General features: G+C 51.6%; 1 protein-coding gene across 1 annotated transcript in view; it reads left to right on the top strand.

The window, feature by feature from the left end:
- CCDC33 (coiled-coil domain containing 33) overlaps positions 1-26,141 on the top strand; it is a gene marked incomplete at both ends in the record, with an annotated part of 94,653 nt that extends 68,512 nt beyond the window's left edge. Inside the window, 10 exon segments of the mRNA XM_080930603.1 lie at positions 21,247-21,406; positions 21,693-21,784; positions 21,942-22,073; positions 22,167-22,260; positions 23,200-23,348; positions 23,701-23,890; positions 23,893-23,906; positions 24,550-24,636; positions 24,990-25,100; positions 26,016-26,141. Coding sequence (XP_080786729.1) covers positions 21,247-21,406; positions 21,693-21,784; positions 21,942-22,073; positions 22,167-22,260; positions 23,200-23,348; positions 23,701-23,890; positions 23,893-23,906; positions 24,550-24,636; positions 24,990-25,100; positions 26,016-26,141 — 1,155 coding nt within the window.
- Positions 26,142-27,697: the final 1,556 nt, after the last annotated feature.

The following is a 27,697-nucleotide window of genomic DNA, read 5'->3' as shown; positions in this document are numbered from 1 at the left end:
TGGGGGGGCATGATCCAAAGGAGGAAGAGAGGAAAATGCAGAGGACCCAAGAAGGCTTCCTGAAGGAGGAGGACCAGGCTTTAGATAAGGTATTCAGTGTCTTTTCCACCCAGGGGCTTAAACAGGGGTTGTTCCCCTCCATTTCCCTACACACACACACACACACACACACACACACACACACACACACACAACATATGCACACACTTGAATATATCCATGAACATACACACATAGAAACACTCACACACACACACACTTGGATATATCATGAGCACACACACATAGCCATGCACACTCGAATACACACACACACACACATGCATACACTTGTACATATCCATGTGCATACTCACACACACGTGCACACACTTGTACACATCCATGTACACTCACGCACTCACACACACACACTCATGCCATTGTCTCTGTATATTTCCATTTCTTTCTGACATTATCCCCCACTCTCTCCCTCCCTCTCTTTTGTCTCTCACTTCGCTCCCTCCCTCCCTCGCTCCCTCTGCCCTGCTCGCAGAGGCTCTGTGGCCAACCAGAGGGCCCACATACTAGAGGATGAATAATTGACAGGGTTGTTAAAAGATTCAGTGGAGTTTTTCTGAGCTCCCCATATTGGAATAACTCATTTCTTTCATTCTCTCTTTGAAAGCCTTTCCCCACCCTCCTCCCATCCCCAAGTCCCTGCTCCTCCCCCAAGCTTCTCGTTTTCCTTTCCTGAGTCTGTGAGTCCTACAAGTTTCCAACCTTGACCTCAAGGACTTTTTAAGTCACTATCTGTCCTTGTCTTGTTGAAACTGGCAGGGTGACTCCCCCTGACAGGACCCCATTTGCACATGGAGAGAAGGGCCAGCTGTCTTCACCTGAGGCACACAGCTGAAGAAAGGCAGGCTCTGGCCAGGAGCTCAGACTCCTCAGGCCAAGGCCACCCACACCAGACTAGGGAGGGGGGGTTGTGTCTGCTGTGCCTGCTCAGTTCTGTCACTTCATGTCCCTGTGCCCTGACTGTGACATGGGAGAGCTGCTCCCTTGGGGAGCAAAGAAGACCAGCGAGGCCTTGAGAAAGAGAGGCTGGTCATGTAGCAAAGATCCTTATGAACTGAAGCCTTTGTTCCTTCTTTGTATGGCCAAAGGGCAACCAATCGCCCTGCCCTATTTGCTCTGAGCAAATCTACTCTGGTCATCTCCCCGGCATGGACATTTTTCTGCTCCAGGCCTGCCTCATTCACCCCTTCATATTTTCAACAGCCTATGACCACAGGGCCCAGCCTCTCCTGCTCTCCTGGCCTGGCTCCATGCTGCTCCCCCACACACACACCCCCAGCCCCTGCGCTCCCTCTCATGTCTCCTTGAAGTCACCTTGAGCTCCACTCCCCTCTATGGGTCCCAGGTCCTGCCTCTGTCAGCAGAAGACATCAGAGCAGATGTGCCCTAGTTCCCTGAGCCTCTGAAGTGTGGTTGGAGTCTCCATCCTTCCCCCAGACCCCACCCAGGTGACAGGAGGCTCAAAGCCAGCCTTGGCTCCCACATCGCCACCTGGTGGCAGAGGATGCATCCTGCGCAGGAAACCTCTGGCTACCTGCCGTAATCACCAGAGGGAGACCCAATGTTCCCCTAGACTTTATTCTCACAGCCTCAACCCAGGGTCCCATGAGCTGGCGGGGCATGCAGAGCAGGACTCGGAAAGGAGAGGAAGGTCCTCTTAGCCAGAGAGGACATCTTCCATTGTTATAACCATCACCTCTGCAGAACCGTGGAGACAAAAGGCAGAGGAGGGACCGAAACTCATGCAACCAAGAGCATGAGCTACCTCTGCTCATCTCAGTGCCAAAATATTCGCCTGGCTGGGTGCCCTTTAGATCACAGTGCCGAACCCAGCAGCCATCTTCTCTGCTTAGCTGTTATCCCATCCCTCCTCCCCTCCCCCAGGCTCTACTGTCCCCATTTTCTCTGCCTCAAATGCTCTACCCAGTTCTTGTCACACACAGAGCCCAGTTCTCTGCCCCTGACCTCAAGGCACATGTTCACCACGCATACACAAAGCCAGACTGGGGGTCATCTCAGGCTCCTGTGCTTCTGCACCGCCTAACCAGGAAACCAAGAGGAAGGGGTTCTAAAAATAAATGTGTAAAAGTCACAGCCAGCTAAGACCTCAACAGCTTCTTCTTTATCCTGTGCCTTCTTTTGCTTCCTTAGTTTATACTGCACACATGCCAACATGCACACACACACACACACACACACACATGCACACTTATAAACAATACATACATACACACATCACACACATGCACACACACATACAATACACACATCACACACATGCACACACACATATGCATGCACGCACACATCACACACATACAAAAAGAGACTGAGGGACACACACACACGCACAAGCACACACACGTACAATACACACATGCACACACACATCACACACATACAGAAACAGAAGGAGGGAGAGACACATAGTGGCAGGGAGGAGGTAAGAGAGGAGAAGAAACAGAGGATCCAGGGAAGGGAAGAGGGAGGAAAGGGTGGGGAGAGGAGAGAGACCATCGTCCCACACAGGATTCATAGTCTCTTCTGCAGGCTTAGGCTCCACTCGGCCCGTACAGACCATCTTCTGTCCACCTCCAGGGCTGTGTGACACTAGAGAAATCTTTTCACCTCTCTGATCCCACCCTCTCACTGTTAAATGAAGGAATATTGTCTCCTTGCTCCCTCTTGAGGCTGTGGGGAAAATTAACAAAAGTGTAAGCAATAGAAATGAAAACAGCCCCCATGTTCTGTCGGTGAGACCCTTAGAGATGGAAAAGAATAGACAAATCTCCAGGCCTCCCCCGTGGCTCTATCTCCAGAGCCTGTCCTCAACCCGCCCGCCCCCCTGCTGTTCCTTACCCTTCTCTTCCCCGTTGTGTCTCAGACGGGCCATTCTTCCTCTCCATCTATCACCTGAGACTAAAGAGATTAATAAACGAGACTCATAACTCAGCCACTGGGATGCGCCAGATATTTACGGCAGTGTTTCAATTTGCAGAGAGATTAAGTGTTTGTCGATTTATTGTCTCTCGGTGGGTGTGTGCTGGGAGCAAGCAGACTGAGCAAGGCCCCATGCTGGTCAGCTCCCCTCCCCCACCCACATCCCCTCCCAACCTCCATCTCTAGAGCTGGTAGAAACCAGTGCTGGCCAGCTTTGAAAGCTACTGCCCAATGGTAGGGTTTGATCCAATTGACCAGGGAGACATAAGGCCTTTACCCAAGGCAAAACCCCCAACCCACACTAGACTGTCTCCTAGATAGAGACACAAGGGCCCAGCATCCCCTGCCCTACAGCATCAGGCAATGCCCAAAGTCATAGGAGGCTGATTATCAAATAGTTTTAAGGTTCACTAAGCCCAGGGACAGTGATTTAGGATATACCTGGACCTGCCATTTATACCCATTGGACCTAAAGATACGAGGGGGGGGGGGTGGCTGGAGGAATCTCTGCCATGATTAACCGAAGAATGCCTGCAGAAGCCCAGAACAGCAAATCAGCTTTGGAAAGCTGGAAAGGAAGGGACCTCAGGGACCAAGAAGGAGAGACAACTTGGGCTAGTTAAGTGGAGGCTCGGGGAGCCAAGAAGGGGTTTGATGCATACAAGGATTGAAAACACCAAGAGTCCTCTTTCTTTGTGAATCCCAGCTGCCACTTACCTCCCCAAAGTCTGTGATGGGAACCCATCCATTCAGCTTCTCAAGTGTCTGCTCTGTGCCAGGTCTTGTGACCTCATTACATGGAACTCACCACTAATTTGGCAAGTTCTAGCAGATTTCAGTCGAGAGCTATGTGACTTTTGAGAATTTGTCCCACCTCTCTGATTTAAGCACAGGGATCAATCGTCCCTGCCTACCTTTTGAGGTCTCTGAGAGGACTGACAAGTGTGGGTTGCATTGCCCTGGGAACCCTAATGAGCCATCCGCTCTTCAGGAGGCTTGCAGGTTTGCTAATGAGTGTATTCAATGGGATCTTTTCGAGCGGCCAGGGAAAGGGGAGACAGTACTGCTCACCCAGGCCTTGTCCTCATGTAAGTCACATAAAGATAACTCCATCCAAGGATACCTGTGATCAGAAGTCCTGAACCAGCAGACACACAGGGCATGGGAGAAGGACGTGACCAGGACCAAACACAGTCTTCTTCCAGGACTGAATCCCAAGCTCATCCCTTCCCTTCTAGACCTCAGTTTCCTTATCTGTAAAATAGGGAGAGCATAGTCCTCTAGGAAGGAGAAAGTCTTCCAGGTGTAGGGTGGAGTGTAGACTGGCCAGTTCAGGACCTGGCCCAAGTACCTGAAGGATCTGTCTGAAAGATGCTGAGGAGAAGTAAGCACCCAGGGCAAGGGCCCCCAGAGGCAGGAGAAATTACCCTCAGAGAGCTCCAGCTGAGATCATTGGAAGACCTGTGCCTGGAACCTTCCCTTCTCTGGATTAGGCTGGACTCCGATCTATGGGTGGGGTCTTAGCATCCTCTTAGGCTGGACTCCGATCTATGGGTGGGGTCTTAGCATCCTCTCCATCAGTTAGTGAGCCTGCAGCAAGTGGCTCAGCCTCCATCTTTTCTCTCAGCAAGATGCCAGCACTGCCTGGTGCTCCAATCCATGGGCTATCCTGCCCTTGAATAACTGGTGCTGGGCTGGCAAGGGTGTGGTGTTCATGGTAAAATAGAGAAGATGAGGTCATTGGTTCTTGAGGCTGAGTCATCAGTTCCCAAAGAGGCACAGGCACCAGACCCAGGGAAGCGGGGGAAGATTTGCTGACCTGAGCACTGGAACTGGTCCCCTTGTGCAAGCTTTCAGCCCCTCCATCCTGCTCACGATACTAAGCATGCAATGCCAAGCCTGTGTGTTCATGCAGACTGAATTTCAGCCCCCAAACTTTTAGCCCATAACTTGTTTTTTTCTTCCCACCGGATATTGTGCAGTGAGGGGACCTAAACCCTATCTTGTTACCTACTGGGGCCAACAACAGGAGTGACAAGCTCAGATCTAAGGCTCTAGTCCAGAGCCTGATCCCATAGCAGCCTGAGCCAGCCAGGTCCATAACTCAGAACACAAAAGTCTGGGTCTTTATGCATATACCCCTCCCCAACCCATCTTCTAGGATAGAGACTCAGTTTCCTAGTAAACACAGACTGTCCAGAGCATGCAAAAGTAGGAAAGAAACACCCACACTTCAATATTCAGTTACAAATGGATTGAAGCAACCAACTACGGAATATGTTCTATCCCCTGCCTTAACCAACACACTGTATATCAACCCTAAAAGGATTTTTTTTTTAATTTCTCCATCACAGACTGTAGCTGTTAGTGGGACTGGAGAGAGAGCACTGTTCCCAGGCTTGTTTCTCCCTCGCCTGTCCCCTTTTCTTCTCACCCCGTTCAGTTTCAGCCCACAGCCTCTTTTGTGAGTGTAAGGGTACACTGCCACCTTCAGGAGCAATAGAGCCAGAAGCAGAAGGGAGAAATTCTCAGGGCTAAAGGGGCACATTTCCCAGCAGGCATCTCTGGTGGTCCCACTTACTCCTCACCAGATGGGAAGGGCGGTGCCCAGAGGCACAGGACAGGACTCCAAAGGAGAGCCTTAGAGCTCAGAAGGCCCCGTGCAGAAGCCCCCCATTGTCCAAGGCTAAGAACACAGTCTCCTGTCTCTCCTTCCCACTCTGTGACTCTATTAAAATGTACTCCTGTCTGCCAGATTAAATGCTACTCAGTACAATCCAATTTTCTCTTGATACAGACCAGAAAATCACACACACACACACACACACACACACACACACACACAGTGCTAAATATCCAATCGAGTCTACAGATAATGGAGAACAGCCAGTCCGTTCCCGGTTTAATCAGATAAAATGCCCATTTATCGGCTCCTGCCGACGCAGACATGCCCTAGTCAGCCATCTGTGGGAGTGCGAGCAGAGTATTTAGGCTGTGTCTTTAAATCTTCAAGGGGGGTAAGGGGGACACTGCCCACAGGGGACTAATTATCCTTCCGCCCTTAGCCAGCTCTTATTCAAACAGACAAAAGGGGGCTGCAGCCTTGGTGGTGCTAAGCCAAGGCAGCAGAATTATTTTTGCTCTCAGATATGCAAATGTATGGGCTTGGGGGACAGCCATGAATAGCAGGGCTCAGGGACTGCAAGTGGCTGGTTTGGGGGTACTGGGGGCATCTCAGCTTCTCCATTAGGTTCTGTGGACACCCCCTCTTGATCCCTACTTTGCTGGTGGTGGGCTGTGAGGGTAATGATGAAAGCCTTTTCCTTTTGTCTCCCCTCTTCTTTATGGGATGAGAGACACTCAGGAAGCTCTGGGACTGAGTGTGGGTGAGCCCTCCTCTCCTTTGGACCACCTCCTACTTGAGACAAGCCTGTCCAAAGCACAGACATCCATATCTGCTTGCTATCTTCCTCGGTTCCCCCACCACCCTCAGCTCTGTCTGATGAGTCCCTAAGACTCTGAAGTCTGGGCCTAAGCCCTCAGGAGAACCCAGAATATTCTTCTCACACCTAACACAGCTCTCAGCACCCCTCCAAACATATCAGACACCCTGCTGGCAGCTTGCTGACCCCAGGGTTCCCGCTGCCTATTCAGCCTCCAGCCAGAGCTTAGAGAAACCTCCATCTTTTACTGTTAAACTGGGAGAATGCCCCATAGGTTGGCTGTGTAAGGCTTGGTTGCCTAGAAAGGGCTTCTTGGGCTATGGAAAGCCTCTGGTACTGGGTGAAGGGGACAGAAGAGGAAGGAATCTTGGGGAGCAGGCTTCATTTCTCTCACTTTGCAAGTCCCTATGTGACAGTGGTCAGGGCTGCCTTGGAAAATCTTCACACCCATTTTTTGACCCTCAGGGGAACCAGCCACTGGAAAGGAAGAGGGCATCACAGAGGCAGGACACTAAGCAAGCTTGATAAAATCATCCTGGGTTTGAGATGGGCAAGAGCCATTCCCTGACACCCAAGGAGAATACCCCTCCCCCAAGGGAAAGTGAGCTACCCTATGTGCTGGCTGGCTTTTGGTCAGTTTGATATAAATCTAGAAATAACTAGGAAGAAGTCTTAATTGAAAACAAGCCTCCAGATTGGCCTACGGGCAAGTCTTTGGGGGTATTGTCTTGATTAATGAGTGGTCAGAAAGACCCATTCCACAGGGGCAGTGGCCACTGGGCAGGTGGTCTGAGCTGTATAAGAAAGCAGGCTGAGCAAACCACCTTCACGAAGCACTCTTTCACATCCTCTGTCTCCAAGTTCCTGCCTTGAGTTCCTGCCCTGACTTCCCTGGATGGTGTAGGCTAAACTAAACCCTTTTCTTCCCAAGCTACTTTGGTCATGATGTTTTTATCACAGTGGTAGAGACCCAACTAAGACCCCCATTAAGCCCTGCTTTGGCACTACCAGATGCTATTGGGTTTTTCCTGCCTGAAAAGAAAGCAGGGCCTAATGCCTTAGTTACGATTCTCATTTCCGTGGTAAAATGCCTGACAAAAGCAACTTTAGGGAGAAAGGGTTTAACCTGGGTCATAAGTTGAGGGTTCAGTTGATGGCCACAGGAGCAGGAAGCACCTGTCATCTTGCATCCCGAGTGAGGAACCAGAGGTGAATACAGTGGCCCAAATTCCCTTCTCTTTATTTACCTAGGATCCCAGCTTATGGAATGGGGCCACCTACAGTTAGGGTGAATCTTCCCACTTCAATTAACTAAACCTAGAAACTACCTCACAGATATGCCAGAGGTTTCTCTCCTAGGTAATCCCAGATCCTGTCAAACTGACAATCAAGTAACCCTCACAGGATTAACCTGGGCTAGGGATTCCTGCAGGAAGACTCTCGGGGGTAGGGAGGGTGAACATGAGGGGCATAGTGTCCAGAAGAGGCTGGGTGACAGGTCAGGTCTCAAGGGACCCTTGATTCCTGGGCTGGAACCTCACCAGGCCAAGGTAGACACAAGGTTTCTTGAAGCTTGCCCAGGACACCAAAACACAAAACACTATGTAAGTCTATGATAACTCAAATGAAATGGAGGCTTTCAGCAACACAAGGCTGAGACAATCGAACCTGGGCTAAAGGCTGGAAAGCCAAGCTCCATGAAATCAGATGGGCGGTGCCCTCAAGTCCAGGTAGAGCCTGGGAGGTGAGTGAGACACGCCCCATACCCAGACAGAGCACCCAAGGATCTCTCAGGCATATTAGCCTCTCTAGAGAAAGCCCCTGGAGCAAGCATGTCTGACCCTCTACAAAACTCAGACTCAAAAGTAGAAACAAGCTGTACATATATATCACACACAAATAATACATACAAATATGTATCACAAAAATCTCATAATGTTTTGAGTAAGTGTATGATGGGATGTTGAGTCACATTCATAGCTATCCTAGAGAGCTAAGTCCTCTAGCCACAGGGCAGACATGCCTGTTCTCCGTCTTCTCCTGGATCCCAGGCAGAGGGTTCCTCCTGTCAGCTGACCCAAGACTGGCTAACAGAAGCTCGGGGGTGGGGTGAGGGACCAGGTCTCATTTTTATCTACTGTACTTTTATTTTATGTATTTTATTTTATTTTATGTGTTTTATTTTTATTACTGTATTTTTATCAGCTGCCCATGACACCTAAGTCTCCTGTCACCTCAACTCATCCACCACTACACACACACACACACACACATACACACACTCATCTACCACACACACACACACACACACATACACACACTCATCTACTACACACACACACACACACACACACACACACACAAGCACACACACATGCAAGCACACACACATTCACGTATACGTGCACAGATGCACATGAGTACACATACACACACCACCACCACCAGGTCCAAGGGGATCTTTGGGTCTCCAAAAAGCCCAAATATGCACCTAGGGATCCTTTTCTCAGAAACAAGGCTGATACCTCCAGGACTCTTCCCCCTCCACAGCCCTGACCCAGGCTTTCTCTTCTGGCAAGATGCCTCCCTGAAAACCGTGAATAGGAAGACACAATCACACAGCCTCACACAAATAATTCAGGGGAGGGGGTAAAATTGCCTCCAATTAGAGTCTGGTCAGTATGCTCTCCTAATGACAACGTGTAAAGGAACACATGGGTTACTCGCCAGCCCCACAGGAGCACAGCTGCTCTCCCCAGGTCAGCTGACTGGCTGGTGTAGAGAGCTTCAGGTTCTGAGTGTGAAAAGACCAAGGCTGTAAATGCAGCTGCTGACGCTGATGAAGGGACAGACAGTTCCGTGAACACAATCACTCCCGCTAATTCACACCTAGAAAGCAGGAGCAAATGAAGGACGCCAAACCTGTCACTGGTGAGGCTGCAGTGGTCTTCACATTAGCCAGAAGTGGGAGAGGCTGGGCCATCATTTTTTTTTTTTTTTTTTTTTTTTTTTTTTTTTTTTTTTTTTTGTGGTTGGAACAATGCTTTACCTGTTCTCAGATTTGGATGTGATGTGCAACAGAAAAACCCCACGGTCCTACTGTGGCCAGACAGCATTACATTCATATTGTATGTGCCAAACACAGATAGACTTTGCCCTTAATCTTCTTAAAACCTGCTCCTCATTGTATAGGAGTAAACTGAGGCACGGAGAGATGAGGTGTTTATTGAAGTCAACAGTAACTGGACAAATTGGATTATCAGTCTAGAGCTCTCTCTGAAGATCCCTTTCACATTCTTTCTTTATTTAGCCTAGGGGCCTGAACCCTGCCTGCCCCTCTGGACACATAGCCCCAGCCTGTCCCAGGCATCCAAAACTAGACACCTTTCGTGAGAAGACTCAGCAAGGCTACAGTGGATCAGCCACTCCTGTCCAAGCTGGTCCCCAAGAGCCTAGAGGTGTGAAGGGTAATGAGGCCCCGTAATTAAGGCTTCTGGAGACATGCCTGGGAGATTTATAGACAGGCTTTGTCAATAACTGCGCTCTGGGCTGTGGATCCAGCGAGACATCGATAAGTGCTCGTTAAGACTTCTCCCTGCTCCCTGCCCTGTCCCCCACCAGCCCCTCCCCTCCTGTCAGCCGCCTGTTCAGAGCGCCTGTGTACACAGGCTTTGCTCAATTAATTTGCACTTGTTGGCACCATCTGGACTTTTCCTGTGTTCTTATCGAGAGCTTCAGGGCCATGTATCCCCCTCAGATGGGTTGCAGAAGAGATACAAGCAGCCTTCTTCCTGCAACCATAACTCTCAGGAAAGGTCAGTCCAGGATCACCAAAGACAGAAGCATTGTTTCCTCTCCCCCTCCCCCCTCTCTGCCCCAGCTCTTCAACCTGGTGAGCTAAGCTTGGCCTGGGGTCCTTGTATATAACCCTTCACCCCAACCTGACTCCAGCGGGCTGAGTCCTAACCTCACCCCAGTGATCTCAGAGCACAGGTGTCCTGGTGTTCCAGCCTGGTTCCAGCTCTGCTCCCGAAAGCCTGGATTTGATGGGTTCCTGCTCCAAGAACAGGGACCATTTTGGGGGGTCACAGGACTGGAAAAGGCCAAAGAAGCCATGTCCAAAAGGGCAGCCCAGGAGCCTAGGGTGGGACAGCTCCTCTGGGTGGGCGGGGCAGGACAGGCCATGGCTTTCTCTCAGAGAACCAACAGAGCAAAGAGGTAGCATTGTTCAGCTGCTCTTTCTCCACCTTCAGCATGGATTTTTTTTTTTTTTTTTTAAGAAAGTTGTAATCCCATTTTGTATTCCGGGCTAGCCTGGAACTCTGTGTCGTCCCGGTGGCCTCCATTTTTCACTATGCCCACCTCCCTCTCAGGTCTGCATCCCTTCATCTTCCCTACAGCACAGCTTTCTGACCTAGGAGCTGTTAAAGCACTGACCTAGCTCTTGGTGGCACCTTTGCCTCCTCAACCTAGTCCCGTTTCCCAGGACCTTGGTAAGATATTCACTAGGTCCACAAAAAAAAAAAAAAAAAAGAGGCAACAAAACCGAAATTGTCCTATAACTGTCTGGCATCTTATATTCTATATGGGGCAAGGAACAAGCTGCCGTACTCTTTGGCATTTGTGTTATTGACAAAAATGCCCCAAATCAGGTCAGTCTTGCTGTGCCTGGCCTGGGCTCCCAGGAGCTGGCTCAAGCAGCCAGGGATGTGGCTGCCTCTCTCATAGCAGCTGTACTTGCTCTGTATCAAGGGTTGGGCCCCCCGAGGATGCACTCAGGGCCAGCCTCCTGTCTCCTGCCAGAGCAGACTAGAAGACAGTCACGTCTGGGGCCTGGCTGCGCCCTGTGGATGCCTCCACGTGGTACATTATTGATGGTGCTTCTAATTGTGCGTTTCCCAAAGTCTACAGGCTTTTGATGAAAAATTCATGGCACGCCCGAGGATGGCAGAACACTCGATCGATTGGCCGTGCAGCAGACAAGGGGTCTGGGGGGGCCCTTGGGGACAGCGGCTGGATGCTGGCCGGAGAGGGCAGCCACCAATGGCACAGTATCCTCCTCCTAGGCTTCTGGCTCTAGATTTGTGAGAGAGCTAGGTGTACCACAGGAGGCAGCAGCCAAGGGGAGAAGCCAAGAGGAAGGTTTGGGGTGGTTTTGAGCCTGTATTTGGTGCCTGCTGGTGACTTAGAGTCAGGGAGACACACACACCCCAAATCTCATATTCTCTCTGCCCTGTTGGAGAGTATGAGGCCCTTCAGAGTCCCTCACGAGTGACACAAAGAAAAGATACTATTTCTGGGGCCACTCCTATGTACCACGGAGTGTACAAGAGCATCAGAGCTACGTGCTGTGCCCCGACAGCCCCCATTTGATAGCTGCAGCAGTGTTGGACCATCACGCAGAATGGAACCCAGGCCTAGAGGTTTTGACTGACCCCTCTGAGCTAATTAGTGGCAGGTCCCACACTCTTGCCACCTCGCTAGGCCAGTTGAATATGAGTTACAGCATGGGGTGAATTACTCCACTATTTTGCCCACCCCTGTTGCACTAAGGGGAAAAAAAATAAGTAAAAAATGAAGCCAGCAATGCAGAAAAGGTGAGTCTTCCCCAGGCCAGCCTATGCCAGCAACACTGGCAGAGGCCCCTGTGGATAGCAATTCTGAAGGAGAGGTATCTGACTCAGACTGTTCTGCAGCACGCCGGGCATTCCAGAGAATCCTGACAGCCATCTATGCATTCCTTAAACCAGCACTGCACCTTTATCCCTGTTTCTGCCAGGGCATCTTGCTGGTTGCTGATTCTGTCCTATTATCAAAAGCTGTAAGCCACACATGCCGCCCTGCCCGATGTGACCCTGCGTTTCTAGGTAGGGGGCTGGGGTGTTTGGGTTTGTTTTCCTTTGCTTCCTAGAGAGTTCCTTTCAAAAACATTCACCCATGTCTGTCTGCGCTGAACTAAAAGGAAAGGAATTTGCCCCGAACATCAGGAAAACAGAGCTGGAGGCCAGGTCACCATTGGGGTGTGAAGCCTTGTGCCTGATGAGAGGAGGGTGAGGCCAGCTTAGGCTGTGGGGGGCCTGGGTGCAGATGGTAAGGAACAGGGAGATTCAGGAAGACAAAGGGTGAGACCGGTGGGTGAAAGAGCCTTGAGAAGGAGGCAGAGAGAGGGACAGTCAGATAAGGCAGAGCTGGAGGACAGGGTATGGGAAGGGTTTCTAAGTAGCAGTGTCAGAAGCCTAAGGTCCTTAAGGATCCCCCACGGCCCACCCTAGGCCTGTCATTTCCTTGCAGTTCTCTGGCCAAGGAGTGAGCCTAGCCTGTTCTATTACCCCATCCAAGTGTCCCTCACCCCAGGACAAAAGAAAGAGTCCCCATGGTTTGCCTCCTGCTTGCTTCAGGGCTAGGCCCAGTCACCAAGCAGACACTTGTTGTAGCAACAGTCCCCAAGGACCCATCCCGGGGAAGAGAACTGCCATCAGCACAGATGGGGGAGCCAGGAGACCCAGCCCCTCCAGCCCCCAAGGTTGCCCTGGGCCTAGCTGAAAGCTGCTCTGTAAGTCTGCCCCGTACCCACTGATTCCAGAGATGGGTCAGCTCCTTCATGCTGCAGGTGTGTAGGGGTGTGTTGCCAGGCAACCAGCAGAGGCATTCCCTGAGACTGTCTGAGTAGGAGGTAAAGTGGGGGAGAGCCAGGACACCACTTCTAGATGATCCTTGTCTCAGAAACCTTCAGTGGGGGGTCCCAGTTCCCCAGGCCACTAGAGCCTCAGAACCCAGAGAAGGAAGAAGGCAGAGGAGGGGAAGAAAACAGAGGACAGGGGCTTCTGGCAGTCAGAGGAGGGCATCAGGGAAAGATGGGGAAAGCCCATGAGAAGCCCATGAAAGCCCATGAAAGCCCATAATCCTCTGAAAGCAGGGGAATAAAGAGGTAACCAACAGAGAAGGATCCTTGTGATTGGTTGATCACTGGATCACACAGAGATGTAGATCTCTGTCCCCTCTACAGCCCCCTGAACACCAGCCCTAGACTTTAAGATCCAGGTCAGCTCTAAACTGCAATCAGCAGAGACACATCCCAGAGGAAATCTGCTGCTCACTTATTGGACACAGGGTCTTTCTGGAGAAGGAGGGCCTAGTGTGGAACCCTGAAAGCTGAGTAAAGGTGAGGGAGGCTTGGGAACAAGGCACAGGAGTAGGAAATTAGATGGCATCTTTCTGAAATCTCTACAAACTTCTGTGCCCATTCCATCTCCAGCCCCATGGTCCTGTCCTGGTCCAATTAGCCAGTCTGGCTCCTACAGGGGCCAATTAGATGGGTTGGGGTCAGATGCAGGCCAAGGCCCTGTAGCCCCTCAGAGCTTCAGGAAGGTGAACACAAAAGCTTTCTCTGCTGCTTGGGAAGGAAGGAAACAGAAGACAGAGAAGGAAAAAAAAAAGAAAGAAAGAAATGTGCTTTTGTTTCTTTGCTGTAACCTTGGACTGAATAAAGGAGCTACTGTGTCCCTATCCCCGGGAGGGCAACCTTTATAGAGCAGGGGAAACTGTTTGCAATAGCACTTTGCATGGATCTGTTGTAGTTCAGAGGCCCAGCTGACAGTCAAAGGAAATTATTTGATGAACAGAATTTCAGAAGAATAGGCCCTCTATTCTAGAACTTACTGTGGCTCCTTCCTATTCTCTGTGCTCACACAGAGGTCCTGAGGCTGAAACCCTGGACACAGCACACCCTGGCTAATTGGGCAGGCTGGGCAAACTGGGCCTGCTCTAGATCTCTGGCCAGGTCCACCTGTGTGCTGTAATGTCCACCTGTGTGTTATGATGTCCACTTGTGCCTATAATCTGCACCTGTGTCTATAATCTGCACCTGTGTGCTATAATGTCCACCTGTGTTTATAATCTGCACCTGTGTGCTATGATGTCCACCTGTGTTTATAATCTGCACCTGTGTGCTAAGATGTCCACCTGTGTCTATAATCTGCACCTGTGTGCTATGATGTCCACCTGTGTCTATAATCTGCACCTGTGTGCTATGATGCCCACCTGTGGCTATAATCTGCACCTGTGTGCTGTGAAGTCCACCTGTGTGCTATGAAGGCCACCTGTGGCTATAATCTGCACCTGTGTGCTGTGAGGTCCCAGCCCTTGCAGCTATGCTGGCCTCCAGCCTGTGATGCATGCAGTTCTTCTCACACCTCAAATCTCACCTCATCCACTCAAGTCCCACCTCTGCCTCAGAGATCAGGCTCTAACCCTACAGTTTCCCTGGAGCTTCCTGGGAGAAGGGGACTCAGGGTGGAGCTTTAAAGACAGGATAAATTTGAGGGAGGTTTCAGAGCAAAGGATAAGGACAAAAGGTTGGCTGTGACTTCTCCCAGCCCAGGCCCACACTAGCCCTGGCTCCAGTTTCTTTCCTCGCCTTTGCCTGGCCAGAAACACCTCTGCCAAGTACATGGCAAGTTCTTGCTTCTGCCAGCTCTCTAAGAACAAGGACCTCCTCACCCCAACAGAGCCAGGGCCACTCCAGGTAGTGACAGAAAAGAGAACCATAGAGGCTATTCCTCCGCCAGAGTTTCTCTCCCCTCCTGAAATCCTGATGCAGAGCTGACCTGCGCCACCCTCACTGCCCTTTGTGTTATGGATTGCTAGGCTGCCTTCTCCCAGGAGGCCACCACCTGTGCTCCAGCTTCCCAGCCAATGGGCTGTCTGGGTCCCTTGCCTGCCCTCTGGTGGTAGTAGGTTAAGAAGTGAATACTGCTTCTGGGGCCACTGGTTCTACGTTAACCATCCCACCTGTGGTCAATGGGAAGAACGCTTTTTTTGTCTTCACTGGATGGACTAAGGGCAGAGAGGCCTGGACTCCAGTGGTACTAGATGTTCCTGTGACCGTGGCTGCCTGGCCACACTGAGCTTCAACCCCTGCGATGCCACTCCCTTCTTTCAGCAAACTGCAGACTGTCTATCTCCCATGCCAGTTCCTTGGAGTGGACTCCCAGTTCCTCCTAACTCAGGAACTGGGCAAGCTGAAGGTTTCCGTTTTATTTTTAAAGAAATGGGTGTTGTTTCTTTTAAAAATACTGAAACTACAAAGTTAACAAGAATGGTCTCCGGCATCCTGAGGGACCCATAGAAGGTGACAAGGGTAACAGGAGAGGTAGCTAGGGAAGTCTGTCAGGCCCTCGAGTGGCTGTTGGGGTGTGTGGGCGTGGTTGCCAGTAGACAGCAGCGCCATCCTGGTATGGCTCAGGGGTGGCTGCTGGTCAGAGCGGGTGAAGCTGCAACTATGTCAACTCGGAGGCTGGGCTAGGGCAGCCATGCTGTTACCATAGCTGCTCCTTCCCCTGGTTAGTTGAGCTTCTCCCTGGGAAAGCAATGGGGCATAGGAGAGAGGAGGAGGTTCAGGCGTTTCTCACTTCCTAGGGGTCTCCAAGGCCAGTTTGCATGGGGTTGAGGGGGGAAGGACACAGGACACACACTTAGACTTCACCTCTCAGTGAGAGGGAAGCGTTTTCAGTCCTGCTGCTCCACCCGGAAGGAAGGCTGAGAGGAGGACCCAGCTGTAGGAGAGCAGAATGCCAGGAGGCAGGACCTGGAGAAGAAGCTGTGTAGAGCGTATATGAGGCTGGGAGCTAAGAGCCATGGTTGGAGAGAGTCGGGGCAGGGTAGAACTTCAGCTCCCCAGCCCCCAGCCCTGGCTCCTTGAGTTCCACAGAACAACCCCTTCGAAAACATCCAGTGTACCTGTATATACCCCTTAGGGACAAAACAAAAGACCAGCCAGGCCTTCTTCCTGAGAGCCAACTTCTTCCCCAGCAAGAGGAAACTAGACAAGAACCTGGCCATCCTTAGGTGTGGGCTGGGGTTTAGGGGTAGGGGAAAGCTGGCATTTACAAAGGCACCTGGGACTCTAGGTTCATGGAGTATGCTAGTTGGGTAGACGAATTTTCTCTCTTTGTAAAGACGTGGGTATAGGTGGGAGAAAAGCAATGCTTTCTAAACCACACCTCTTCCCTCCCGCCTGTGCTGTGTACATGAGGGTCAGCTTCAAGTGATTCCGAGGTTGGGAGGGGAGTTAGGATAGCTTCATTATGGGTCTGGTTCCAAGCTTTCCCTCATACCTCAGGCCTGTAATCTGCCCTAGAGACCCAGCTGAGGTTTAAGAACTGCTGTGTGACCTCAGGCAAGTCACTCCACCTCTCTGGCTTCTGTGGAGGATTCTCAGTAGATGGTGTCCATCAGCACCAGCACAGGTCTGGGAATCACCTAGAGAACTGATGGACGTGTGTGCTGCGGGGTAGGGGGTCGAGATGGTGAAACACTACTCAGCTCTCTTTACGTTGTGGCATCTCAGAAAGCCACGGCCCCCTCATGGGACAGCCGGAAAGCAGAGAATTGGCGGGAGGCGGCTGCCCTCTGGCGGCAACAAAGACAAACTACACACCAGCATCCCACGCCCACCAGCAAGGGCCATGGGCCTGGGGACAGAGGCTAAACTAGCCTGCTGACTCCAGATCGAGGCTTTCAGCCCGGTTGCCACTTTCCACAGCCCCCAGCATTCTTCAGGAGCCCCGTGGCCCTGGTTTGGCCCCTCAGCTTTTGTCTTCCTCTTTGGCAATTGTCCCTGCTCCTCAACACCCACCACGAACTCCTTGGTCTGTTCTCTCCCCATTCCCCAAACCTGAGACACATATCCTAGAGAACCGCCTTCCCAGTGCCCCCTCAATCTGCTGGGTCCACACCCAGTGTCTTTATCTTGTTTCTATACCACTGCCTCTGCCAGGCGAGGGTCCCACTGCCTCTCACTCCAGTACTGCTCTTGGTCCCTATATCTGTTCCTAAGTATTTTCGCAGCCAGCGAACCCTTACTACACGCCTCCAGCGTGGGCCCTTCAGTTCCCTGCAGCAGAGACAAGGCTCCTGAGCCCATGTCTCTGGCTTACCCTGATCCTCTCTCCACCTCTCCCCTCCCCACGAATTCTCCTCTGCCTCCTTCCTCCAGGTTCAGCCTGGCAATATTCCGAGAGCAGCTGAGGTCCTCGCCGCCTCCAGGAAGCTTTGCAGATTTCCAAGGCTTGGGACAGGCCTTCTGGGAGCCCTTTCTGCCACAGACACAGGAAGTGTCTGCCACCCCCTCAGTGTAGAGCGAATCACTGAAGGCAAGGACTGTCTAGCTCTGTTCAAGGACCTGTGAGGCTTGGAAGTATACAACATGATGCTCAGCAAACCTTGACCACTCAAGGGTATATGCTCTTGACCGCCCAGGGGGATTCCATGCTACTTTGGGCAGTCTCTGAGTACACTACTTCCAGCCTCAGTTTCCCTATCTGCATAATGATGGTACAAAAGCTATCCTGACTACATAATTGGCAGTTTGTTTGGAAGTCTCCTGCGGGTAATATGCTTTATACTTTACCATAGCCCTGACCAGGGTCTAAGCATATCCTCTGGGCTCTTGTCAGAGAACCCTCACCCTCCTCTTCACTGGAATGGCCTCATCCCAGTAAACTGTGACTCATCCTATAAGCAGAATTTCTGGGCCCACTGCCCAGGGCTATTCTTGAGTATTGTTTTTAAAGAACCTTCAACCAATTCTAGGAAGGGAGTTACTATCTCCAGGCTCCCTGGTGCTAGTCAGGGCTAACCTTCCTACTAGTCCTTGGTAGCTGATGTCTCATCCCGAAGATGAGGACACCGGGGTTTAAAAAAACAGCAACCCCACTTTCCAGTCCTCTGTGTGCTGCAGCCGCAGTGAAGTCCACCAATGCTCCGGAGCAGCTGGGGAAACCAGAACCCAACCCGGCACACTCTGCCGTACTCTGACAGGCTCTGAAGGTCCTAGTACGGAGTGTCAATGGGTAAGGAAGGTACAAAGGAACCTCAGCACAGTGACATTCAAGACAGGGTCTGTAAGGACATACCTGTCCCTCTTCCGGGAGGTAACTAGAGAGCAAGACCGCAGGAGAATCTGGAGCGTGGTGTTCTCAAGGCTAGGACATGACGCAGAACGTGGCCCTGAGGGTAGCCTGGCTGCAGGCTGTGACCAGAGGTCAGGGCTGCTAGCTTACTGACAAGGTCCCCACTTGACCATGCAAATGGAGGCCTCTGAGGTTCCCGCAGAAACAGAGCACTGGCCAGAGTAGAGAGGATGAGGCAGGAGCCCACGCTGTCTCCAGGTAGAAGTCTCTCTTCCCGGGTGAACAGGCAGGGCTGGGCCAAGAGGCTGGGGAGGAAAACAGGGCTACTCTTCAGGGATGGAGTCCTTAGGACCCACTGATATTCCCTCAGAAGGACCTGCTGGCTGAGGCAGGGGGTACCTGACCAGAAGCCAACCTCTCCCTCTGTCTTTTCCTTCTTTGTTCTAGTCTCTGTTTTCTTCATCTGTGGGAGGGGCATAAATAGCAGACCAGAGCTTACTTCCTTCACATCCCAGAGGGCAGAGATGAGGAACTGTGGTGTCTTAAAAGGGATAATCCCCTGAATGGGATGTGGGCTAACCAGACCCTCTGGGACAAGCCAAGGGGTTGCCAGCCTCTTGTCCAAAATTCTCCTTATGTGCATGTATGTCCCATGCCAGTTAAGGTCAGGACTGTGCTAACTTCCCGAATGATCTCTTCATTTCTCAATAGTGTGGCCTTCTCTCTTGTACCGGGACAATTAATTCTAGGACGTTTCTTACAGACAGACCAGACACCAGGGAAGCGGGAGTGTAAGACTATAGGCTGTGATGCACGGAGCTATGATAAGATACTGGAGCAGGCTAGGGAAGGACAGAAGATGAATCCCCTCTGTTGAGATATTGGAGACTTCCTCCTGCCAAGCTCTGAGCCCTAGATCCAGCCAGTCATGGGATGTGTCATAAAGTGATGACCACCCAGCAGAAGGGGAACCAGCAAGCCCAGGGCAGTAAGAAAGAAAGGAAAAGAGTTTGTTACAGGAAACAATTGTTGAAACAGAAATGAAACCAACTCCCCAACAGCTGCACAGCCCAACCTGAGCTCACAGCAACACCTGGGCCTCCAGGAGGTCCCAAGTTCCACACATGTCCCTGACTCCAAAGTGTGTGTGTGTGTGTGTGTGTGTGTGTGTGTGTGTGTGTGTGTGTGTTCCCAGGTTCAGGGTCCCAGTTAACACCCTGTCTGAGGATAGCAGATGGGCATAGATCTGGGGAAGCCACAGCAGATGCTAGGGAGATAGAGCCAACGCTGGCACCAGTCAGAGGGACGATGGCCAGAAGGCTAGACAGCAGTGGCAGATGACAAGTGGTGTCCGATGAGTTCCTGCTGGCTGGGGACCCCCCTAGAAATCTGCGCCCCACCATGCAGCAGGTGGGAGACTATGGCTTGGATACAACTGGATTCTGCCCCCAGGCAGCTGGAGATTGGGAAGAGTTGGATGTAGAGTTGTGTCTTCTGAGACCTGGGAGCCAGGCTGGTCCTGTGAGGCCCACCCACAGGAGCAAGGCAGCTCAGAGGGCTCACTTGCCTCCCGTCTCTTCCCTTCCAAACCCTGCTATTAATTGTGTGTGTGTGTGTGTGTATGTGTGTGTGTGTGTGTGTGGTCTTATGCTTGGAACTTGTAATAATAGTACAGAATCTGATGGGCAAACAAATTCAGGGCTCAAGATATGGCTCAGTGGGTAAAGCGCTTGTCTTGCAAGTGTAGGGTCTTGAGTTTGATGCTGAGGACCCATGCCAATGTCAGGCATGGTGATGAAGTATTTGTAATCCTAGCATGGGAAAAGGGAAAACAGGAGAACCCTGAGGGCTCACTGACCAAGCAACCTAGCCTAACTGATGAGCTCCAGGCTGAGGAGGAATCACACTATTTCAAGGAGCGGATCTCATTCCTGAGGTTGATGCTCAAGGCTGAGCACCATATGCACCCACACGGACACACCTGCACAAACACAAAATACATATACATTCTGTTTAGTGGCCCTGTACATATATAGCCAGACTTAGTTTTGTTTCTGAATAAAAGAAAAAAAGAAAAAAGAAAGGAGGGGGAAACCAGACTCAAGCACCAACAGACTTCAATTTCAGACCCTGGCTTGACTGCGCATTGCTTTTAACACTGAACACGTTGCTTGCCCTTCTGGGACTCATCAGTTTCTTCTTCTGTTAAGTGGTTATTCCATAGGCTTGCCGGGGATCGGATGCTGATCAGCACCTAAATCACTGAGCAGGGGCCTGGGATGTGGGGGGGGGGGGAAGCCCATAGATCACTAAGACTATGGTCACTGCCCTTCCAGACCCAAGTTCCTTCCTGTCCCCATCCCTCCATTTTATATCTGAATCCTGACCTTGAGATCTTAGCTGAGTTTTCAGGGTCTTCTTGGTGTCTCTTCTTGGATGCTGGGCTGTTTGGGAAGCTGATGATAGTTCAGCCCTGAGTGGCTTTGATGAGCTGTCTAAGAGGCTCCTCCTGGGAAGGAATTGGATTAGAAGAGGGGGCAGGAGAAGGGAGAAGGCAAGGAAGTAGATATTATTTGCTCAAAGCCTGGAAACATGGCTCCATCTTTTTGAGACTGTTGCCTGCAGGTTTCTTTACTGGATACCTAAACCCTGTGTCCTCCCCCTCCCCCCCCCCATGTCACATGAATCAGTGTGGTCCCCAAGGAGACACATCTGTGTGGCTGCCATCTTAATGCTGCCAGGAGAGATGAGGACCCTGCCCAACCACTCTTTGAGTAATTGCTAGGGTTTAGGGTACAGCCTAAGGGTGACTGTGCTCCCCAACCTTGAGAGTGGCATCCTGGGGCTTGATGGATGGGATAAGGGTTCAGCTGAGGACTCTGGGCTTACAGGAGATGAACAATTACCGGCGGGCCATGCAGAAGATGGCAGAGGACATCCTGGCACTGAGGAAGCAGGCCAACATCCTGGAAGAAGAGAACCGTATGCTGAGGAGCCACCTGGCCCAGCAGAGCATTGAAGAACAGAACAGAGCTGAGGAAGAGAACCTGGGTGAGCTCCTGGGTACCTGCTGGGGCCTGGGCTTTGTGCTAAGCACAGCCAAGGGCTCTCCCGGCTCACCGTCAGGGAGGTGGAGTGCTTTCTCCAGATACTGTGTGTCCTATCTCGGGAGTCTCCTCCCCCTCCCACTTCCCCCACTACACACACTGTAGTCATACTTACACAACCTGCCTAGCTATAATGTCCTAGGAGGGGAAGCAGAAAGTCCTGCTCCAAGTCCCAGAGCTGGGGTGCCCTTTCCTCCATCTATTCTTGAGCCAACTTCTTCCCACCCTAGCAGTGTCCATGAAGCAGAGGCTACTGCTGAACGAACTGGATATGAAGAGGCTGCGAGACAGGGTGCAGCACCTGCAGAATGAGCTGATTCGGGTGAGCTAGGGTTTGCTGGACAGAGTCCTGGAGAGTATCCAGAGCAGGGAGCATCCAGTGGGGGAGGCAAGCTGGCCAGTTCAGGGTTCAGCAGGATCCCACACATGCCCTTGTGGCTGGAGTAACTCCCATGTACCCATTCACCTCCACCCTGCAGAAGAATGATAGAGAGAAGGAGTTGCTGCTTCTGCACCAGGCTCAGCAGCCACAGACGGCACAGCTGAGGCGGTACCAGGACAAGCTGCAGAAGGTGAAGGCTCTGGAGGACACTGTACGGCACCAGGAGAAGGCAGGTGCTGGGGCCAGCCAGCTGAGGGGGAGGGGCAGGAGCCTAGAGGTTGTGAAGCTCTCAAGCCAGCCTAGTCTTGGCCTCTGTCACCAGGTGATCGAGAAGATGGAGCAGATATTAGAAGAAAGGCTCCGTGAGAGGAAGGATCCAGAACCATCCAACAGGCCACAGGGGAAGCCTATCGTGGGTGGGTTTGCTCCCCAAGGTAGATCAGAATAAATGGCCTTTCAGCCTCTGTCTCACCCTGGGGTCTCCCCAAGTTTCACAAGAACCTTCAGAGAGGTCCTCTGTTATGTCTGTCAGTCGGAAAGAAACGCCCTGGGAAGAATTACTCTCTCCTCTCTTGGGTACTGAGAGTTTCCATGGTGATCAGAGCCCTCCTCTGTCAGGAAGCCCCTTAGGACACAAGGACAGTGTGTAGGCCAGGCAGAAAGAGACAAGACCTCTAAGGTTGAGGCCCTATGAACCACAGGGGCAGAGAGATGGACGGCCTCCTCGGCAGCGGTCTCCAAGTCCTCAGCTGCCCCACCTCTTGGCATCTTTTCTATTCGGCCTTCACAGAGCAGATAGACAAGACCACTCTGATAGTATCAGTTTATTTTCCCCATCGGTGTAAACCACAGCCATCCACAACTGTCAATCACAAGTGGCCCTGATAAGCAGGAAAGACTAAGATAACATCTCATCAAGTGGAGCATCTCCCTGGCCACATGGGGAAACTCTTCAAGTATCTCTGTATGCCTGGCCCTGGGCCCGGTGGTCAGGGATGGTTAGGCAGTGAGGGTCTGGAAGTCTTTTTCAAAACTGATGAAAATCTCGGGGATCCCTCATTCACCTGGAGTCTGGACGAGTCTATAGAGGGCAACCAGGTCAAAGGACCGGAGAGTAACCAGAGAGACAACTACAAGGAGAGTGGAGCAGGGAAACATGGAGAAAACAATGAAGTAGGAATCTAAGCAGCCTGACATGACATCCCGGGGGGTTGTGGACCAGACTCCACTGGCAAAAGGGAGCCATGGATACTGAGGCTAACGGGCACACACTGAGGCTAACGGGCACACAGCATCAAGAAAGCCCATCTCACGGGCACCTGTCCCCGTGTTCACAGCTTTTCCCACGTTCACAGCCTCTGGCATTCCCCTGGGCCCCGCCAGCGAGAACCTGGCTGCTGATCTTTACTCCACGCTGCTGGCAGAAAACACGAGGCTGCGGACAGAGCTGGAGAAGAACCGGCAGCAGTCGGCCCCCATCATCCTTCAGCAGCAGGCCCTACCGGTAAGAGCTGCCACACAGGCCTGGCTTGAGCCTGCCGACACCGGTCAGCAGGTACCCACAGTCATCCCCAGAATGAGCCGAGCTGAAGGCTGTGCACAGAACCTGGGCTGCCCAGCACCCAACACCACTGGAAACACTCGTACTAGGGCCTTGCTCTTGGGCTCCTCAGATAACTATCTCACCACCATCTACCATCCTGGGAGAGAGCAAGGCCCTGGCTCACCCTTGATTCCCCAATCCCCGACTTCAACTGCCACCTGGCTTGCTCCCATCTGGACACCCTCCCACCACGGGGCCTCTCTGGACCTTCTGGGATTGGTGCAGCCTTGGAGAGCCCTTTTCCCCATCCCAGGTGGATCCCAGGGAGTTGGGAGCAGGTGGAGACTTGGCAGAAAGGCTACGAGACACAAATGGCCCAGGCCACTCCAAGCACACAGAGACCCTGCCAGCACAGGTGGGTGTCCCGGGAGGCTACTCCACTGCCCAGGCTGCTCCAGGTGCCCCTGTGGTACACAAACCCAAAGTCAATATTTGGAGTTATGGTGCATGAGGACACAGGTGAGTGTGTCTCTTCATCCAAGGAAGTGAGTTCTGTTTGCAGTGTCCCAATGGGTAGGCAGCCAGATAAAGCATGAGAGATGGATATCCTCTGCTTTGGTGAGCCTTTAACTCTACAAAAAGACTCCAGTTTAACGACATTCTGGGTATTAAAGGGAGCTCGTTAATGCATTTCACGTAAGCAGTTGATATGTTAAAGCATTAGGTATGTGTTGGGGGTGTTGATGAGTTGAGAGAGTGCTTGCCCAGTACATATAAAACCCAGTGTTCAATCCCCAACACTGCATAAAACCACACATGCTGTAATCCCAGTGTTCAGGAGAATGGGGGCAGGAGGAGCAGAAGCAAAGTCATTCTCACAGCATAGTGAGTTCAAGGCCAGCCTGGAATATATGTTATCCCACCTTAAAAGATGTTTTAATGTTAGACTTCCCAATAGTGAGTGGGAAACAACATGGGGGATTAAGTGTACATGAAGCCCTAAGATGACCTTAAGAGGCCCTGCCCTGGGAGTGAGGCTCTGTATCCAAAGCTGAATTTGAAACCCACACCTGGCTGGCTTTTCTTACACACCCCTGTGCTTCCAAAGCGCTCACGGCCTCCGCTCCCTGCCAGGGCCTTACAGTAGTGTGTGCTCCCACAGGACTTCCTCGGAGCAACTTCTGACAAGTTTAATCTCTTGGCCAAGCTAGAACAAGCTCAGAGTCGGATCTTGTCCCTGGAAAACCAGGTAAGTGAGGGGCTACGGTTGATCAGGCTGGGCCAGGCTCACTGTGCGACCTATGGCCAGAATCAAGTCTCAGTGTCTGACTACAGAATCCGGGCTCAGTGTATAAGGGTCAGTCTTAGTCTGTGACCAGAGTCAAGGCCCAGTGTGGACTCAGGTCAGATTGGACTCCATACAAATGGCAGAGAAAATCCGACCGTGTCTTAGGCTGAGTTTTTGGTCCTTCACCTCTGCTAGTGCCAGAGCTGGCCTTTTCCCAAGGATAGGCCCAAATTCTGTTTGTCCTAGCTCAGGGGTTGGGGGGGGGGCATACTGACTGTTGCCTTTCCAATGGCCTCCCTCCTCCATGTCTGAAGTTGGAAGACTCAGCTCGCCTCTGGGCACGAGAGAAGCAAAACCTGGCCATTCGGCTTCAGCAACAACATGGCTTTGGACAGCCACCAAACTCCCTCATCATAAACCAGCCTGTGAGTAACCCTGGGGAGGAGTTCCCAGGGATCTAGGTGGTGGGCTAGAAGCCATCCCACTCCGAATCTCAGGGCCGTGAGACAATCATGGGGGATAGATCCAAGCTAAGCGTCAGAAGTCTTGAGGTCCTACTGTCAGTGAACTAGGTATTCAAGTGACCGTCACTCCTCCACCCATCTGAAGGGGCAGGAATGTCTGCCCATGTGTCCTCTTTTCCATTGGTTGTCATGAACCTCTAGGAAATCATTGTAGGTGAGACATGGCTTATGCTAGCATTTCTAGAATGTTCTTGCTCTACTCTGGTATCACACATAGACAGATTACCTTGTATCTCTTCCCGCCCATTTCTCTGTTTAGCTGCTTTTTTTATTTTTTTCTTTTCAAGACAGGGTTTCTATGTGTAACAGCCCTGGATGCCATAGAACTCAACTTTGTAGACCAAGCTGGCTTTGAATTCTCAGAGATTTGCCTGCCTCTGACACCTAAGTGCTGAGATTAAAGGCATAAAGCTGCCTTCTTAGGTGACATCAATACTGGGAGTAGAGTCACATCGCCTCCTTCCCAGGGACAAATAGCTACCCACAGATACATACTGCTCCCCACCCAAGGACCAGCCCTGGTACTTCACACCCTACAACTAAAGATCCTGATTTTCCTACCCTCTGATACCAGCAGTTGGCTTGCAGTCAAGGTTCTACCACCTCTAGACAGAACCTGGAGGGTGAGGGGCTTCCGGGGAATATAGAGGTACCTCTGCTCATCTAACTCTAGGTACCCAGAGATATTAGGCATCAGAAGTCACAGGCTACTGGGTTTTGGAGTCTCAGAAGCCTGACTTGCCAGGTGAGATGCCCTGAGGTAATGATGTACTCTTGAAATGGGGGGTACTCATCTACCCTGCATGCATGTCACAGAATGCTGGAGCAGCCAAGGATCCTCAGCAGCCCTCCAAGCTGGAACCCTCCCTGCCCAGCTCAGATGTACAGCTCAACAGACCCTCAAACTCCCAGATCAAGACCTCTAACCCCCAGAACACCTGAGACTGGAGCAGACCTCCTTCACCATGTGCTGGGGGCTCACCCACCCCCAAAGATGTCTTTAATAAATTCTATAAGTCAATAAGCATTTGTCTGTCTTCTGGAGTAAGCAGTTGGCAATGGGTCAGCTGCTCTTTTCACATCCAGCTCGGGTCCTGGTTCTCTGAGGCTGCCTGACCTGGAAAACCAAAGCTGAGGTGATCCCTGGAGAGTTCTGAGGAGAGGGACTATGGAGCTGGAAATAAGGTACCTGAAGCCAAGCTCTGTGCAAGACAAGAGACAGGCCATGTTTTCCCTCAGCTCCCAAGTCCTTTCATGTCTGAAATCTTTTTACTCTGGCTTAGGTCTTCAAAGTTGCCCAGGAACAGTAAGGCGTGGAGATTTTCTGTGACATCGTTCAAATACCCCATCATGGCTGGCAGAACAGGTGTTATGTGCATAAATGTAGCCAAGGAGGGGGCCCCAGAGGGCCTGGGTGCTGGGGCATGAGCATTCTGGACCACTCTAACTGGAAACCTCTCTGAACTCCAGATTTTTCACCTACCTCATGCAGAGCTGTCTGTCTGAGCAAGGAAGCCCTTTCCAGCTCTGACAGTTCTGAGTCATCTTTGAGAAGCACAACATAAAGGACAAAGAGGGGGAGGGAGAGAGGGAGGGAGGAAGAAGAAGAGAGAGGAGGAGGAGGAGAGAAAGAGAGAGAGGAGGAGAAGGAGAGAGGGAGAGAGGGAGGGAGGAAGAAGAAGAGAGAGGAGGAGGAGGAGAGAAAGAGAGAGAGGAGGAGAAGGAGAGAGGGAGAGAGGGAGGAGGAGGCAGAGGAGAGAAAGAGAGGGAGAAGGAGGAGGAGAGAGAGAAGGAGGAAGAGGGGGAGGAGAGAAAAAAGTAGGAGGAGAAGAGAGAAGGAGGAGGGGGAGAGAAAGAGAGAGGAGGAGAAGGAGGAGGAGAGGGTGGGGATAGGAGGAGGTCATAGACTAGGGAGAAGAAAAACCCTCAAGAGTAAACCCAGAACCTGAAACCTAGCAAAGACCCAGCCAGCTTGGCTGCTGTTCTGAACTGGCCTAGTCTCCACACCCATTTACAGGACTTGGAATTAGGTAGCCAGGAGCCTGCTAATGGCTAAGGCCATAGAACCAGAACTAGAGGGACATGCAGGCTTGATTGGGACAGATGTCATATAAACCAAATTCTGTTTTAGACACTATCCTGCACTTTTAGAATACACCCCCCCTGTAGCCTGAAATAGATGTGGAGCATGCCCACTGGAGGGGGGAGGTTGTTGCCTTCCGGTCTTCAGGATCCATTTCCTCACATCAGCCTCTTCATAGCATGATGCCTCAGCCATAGGAGGAAGTCCTTACAACCCCGCACGGGGCTCCTACTACCACCAGGCAAGCAGAACCCACACCACCCAAACCACATCTCTCAGGCCACCCTGTCCTCAGAGCAGAGCTCCCTGGGTCTTAGAGTGGCTTCTGCTAGCTCCTGAACTGCTAGGGATTGGGATTTACCACTGGGCTGGATAACTGCTTCTCATCTCCCCACATGCCCCTCATCCCACTGTT

The sequence above is a fragment of the Micromys minutus genome, assembly GCF_963924665.1.
Source record: "Micromys minutus genome assembly, chromosome: 16".
Lineage (NCBI taxonomy): Eukaryota > Metazoa > Chordata > Mammalia > Rodentia > Muridae > Micromys > Micromys minutus.
The sequence above is the reverse complement of the archived record's forward strand: the minus strand, read 5'-3'. Positions and strand labels throughout refer to the sequence as shown.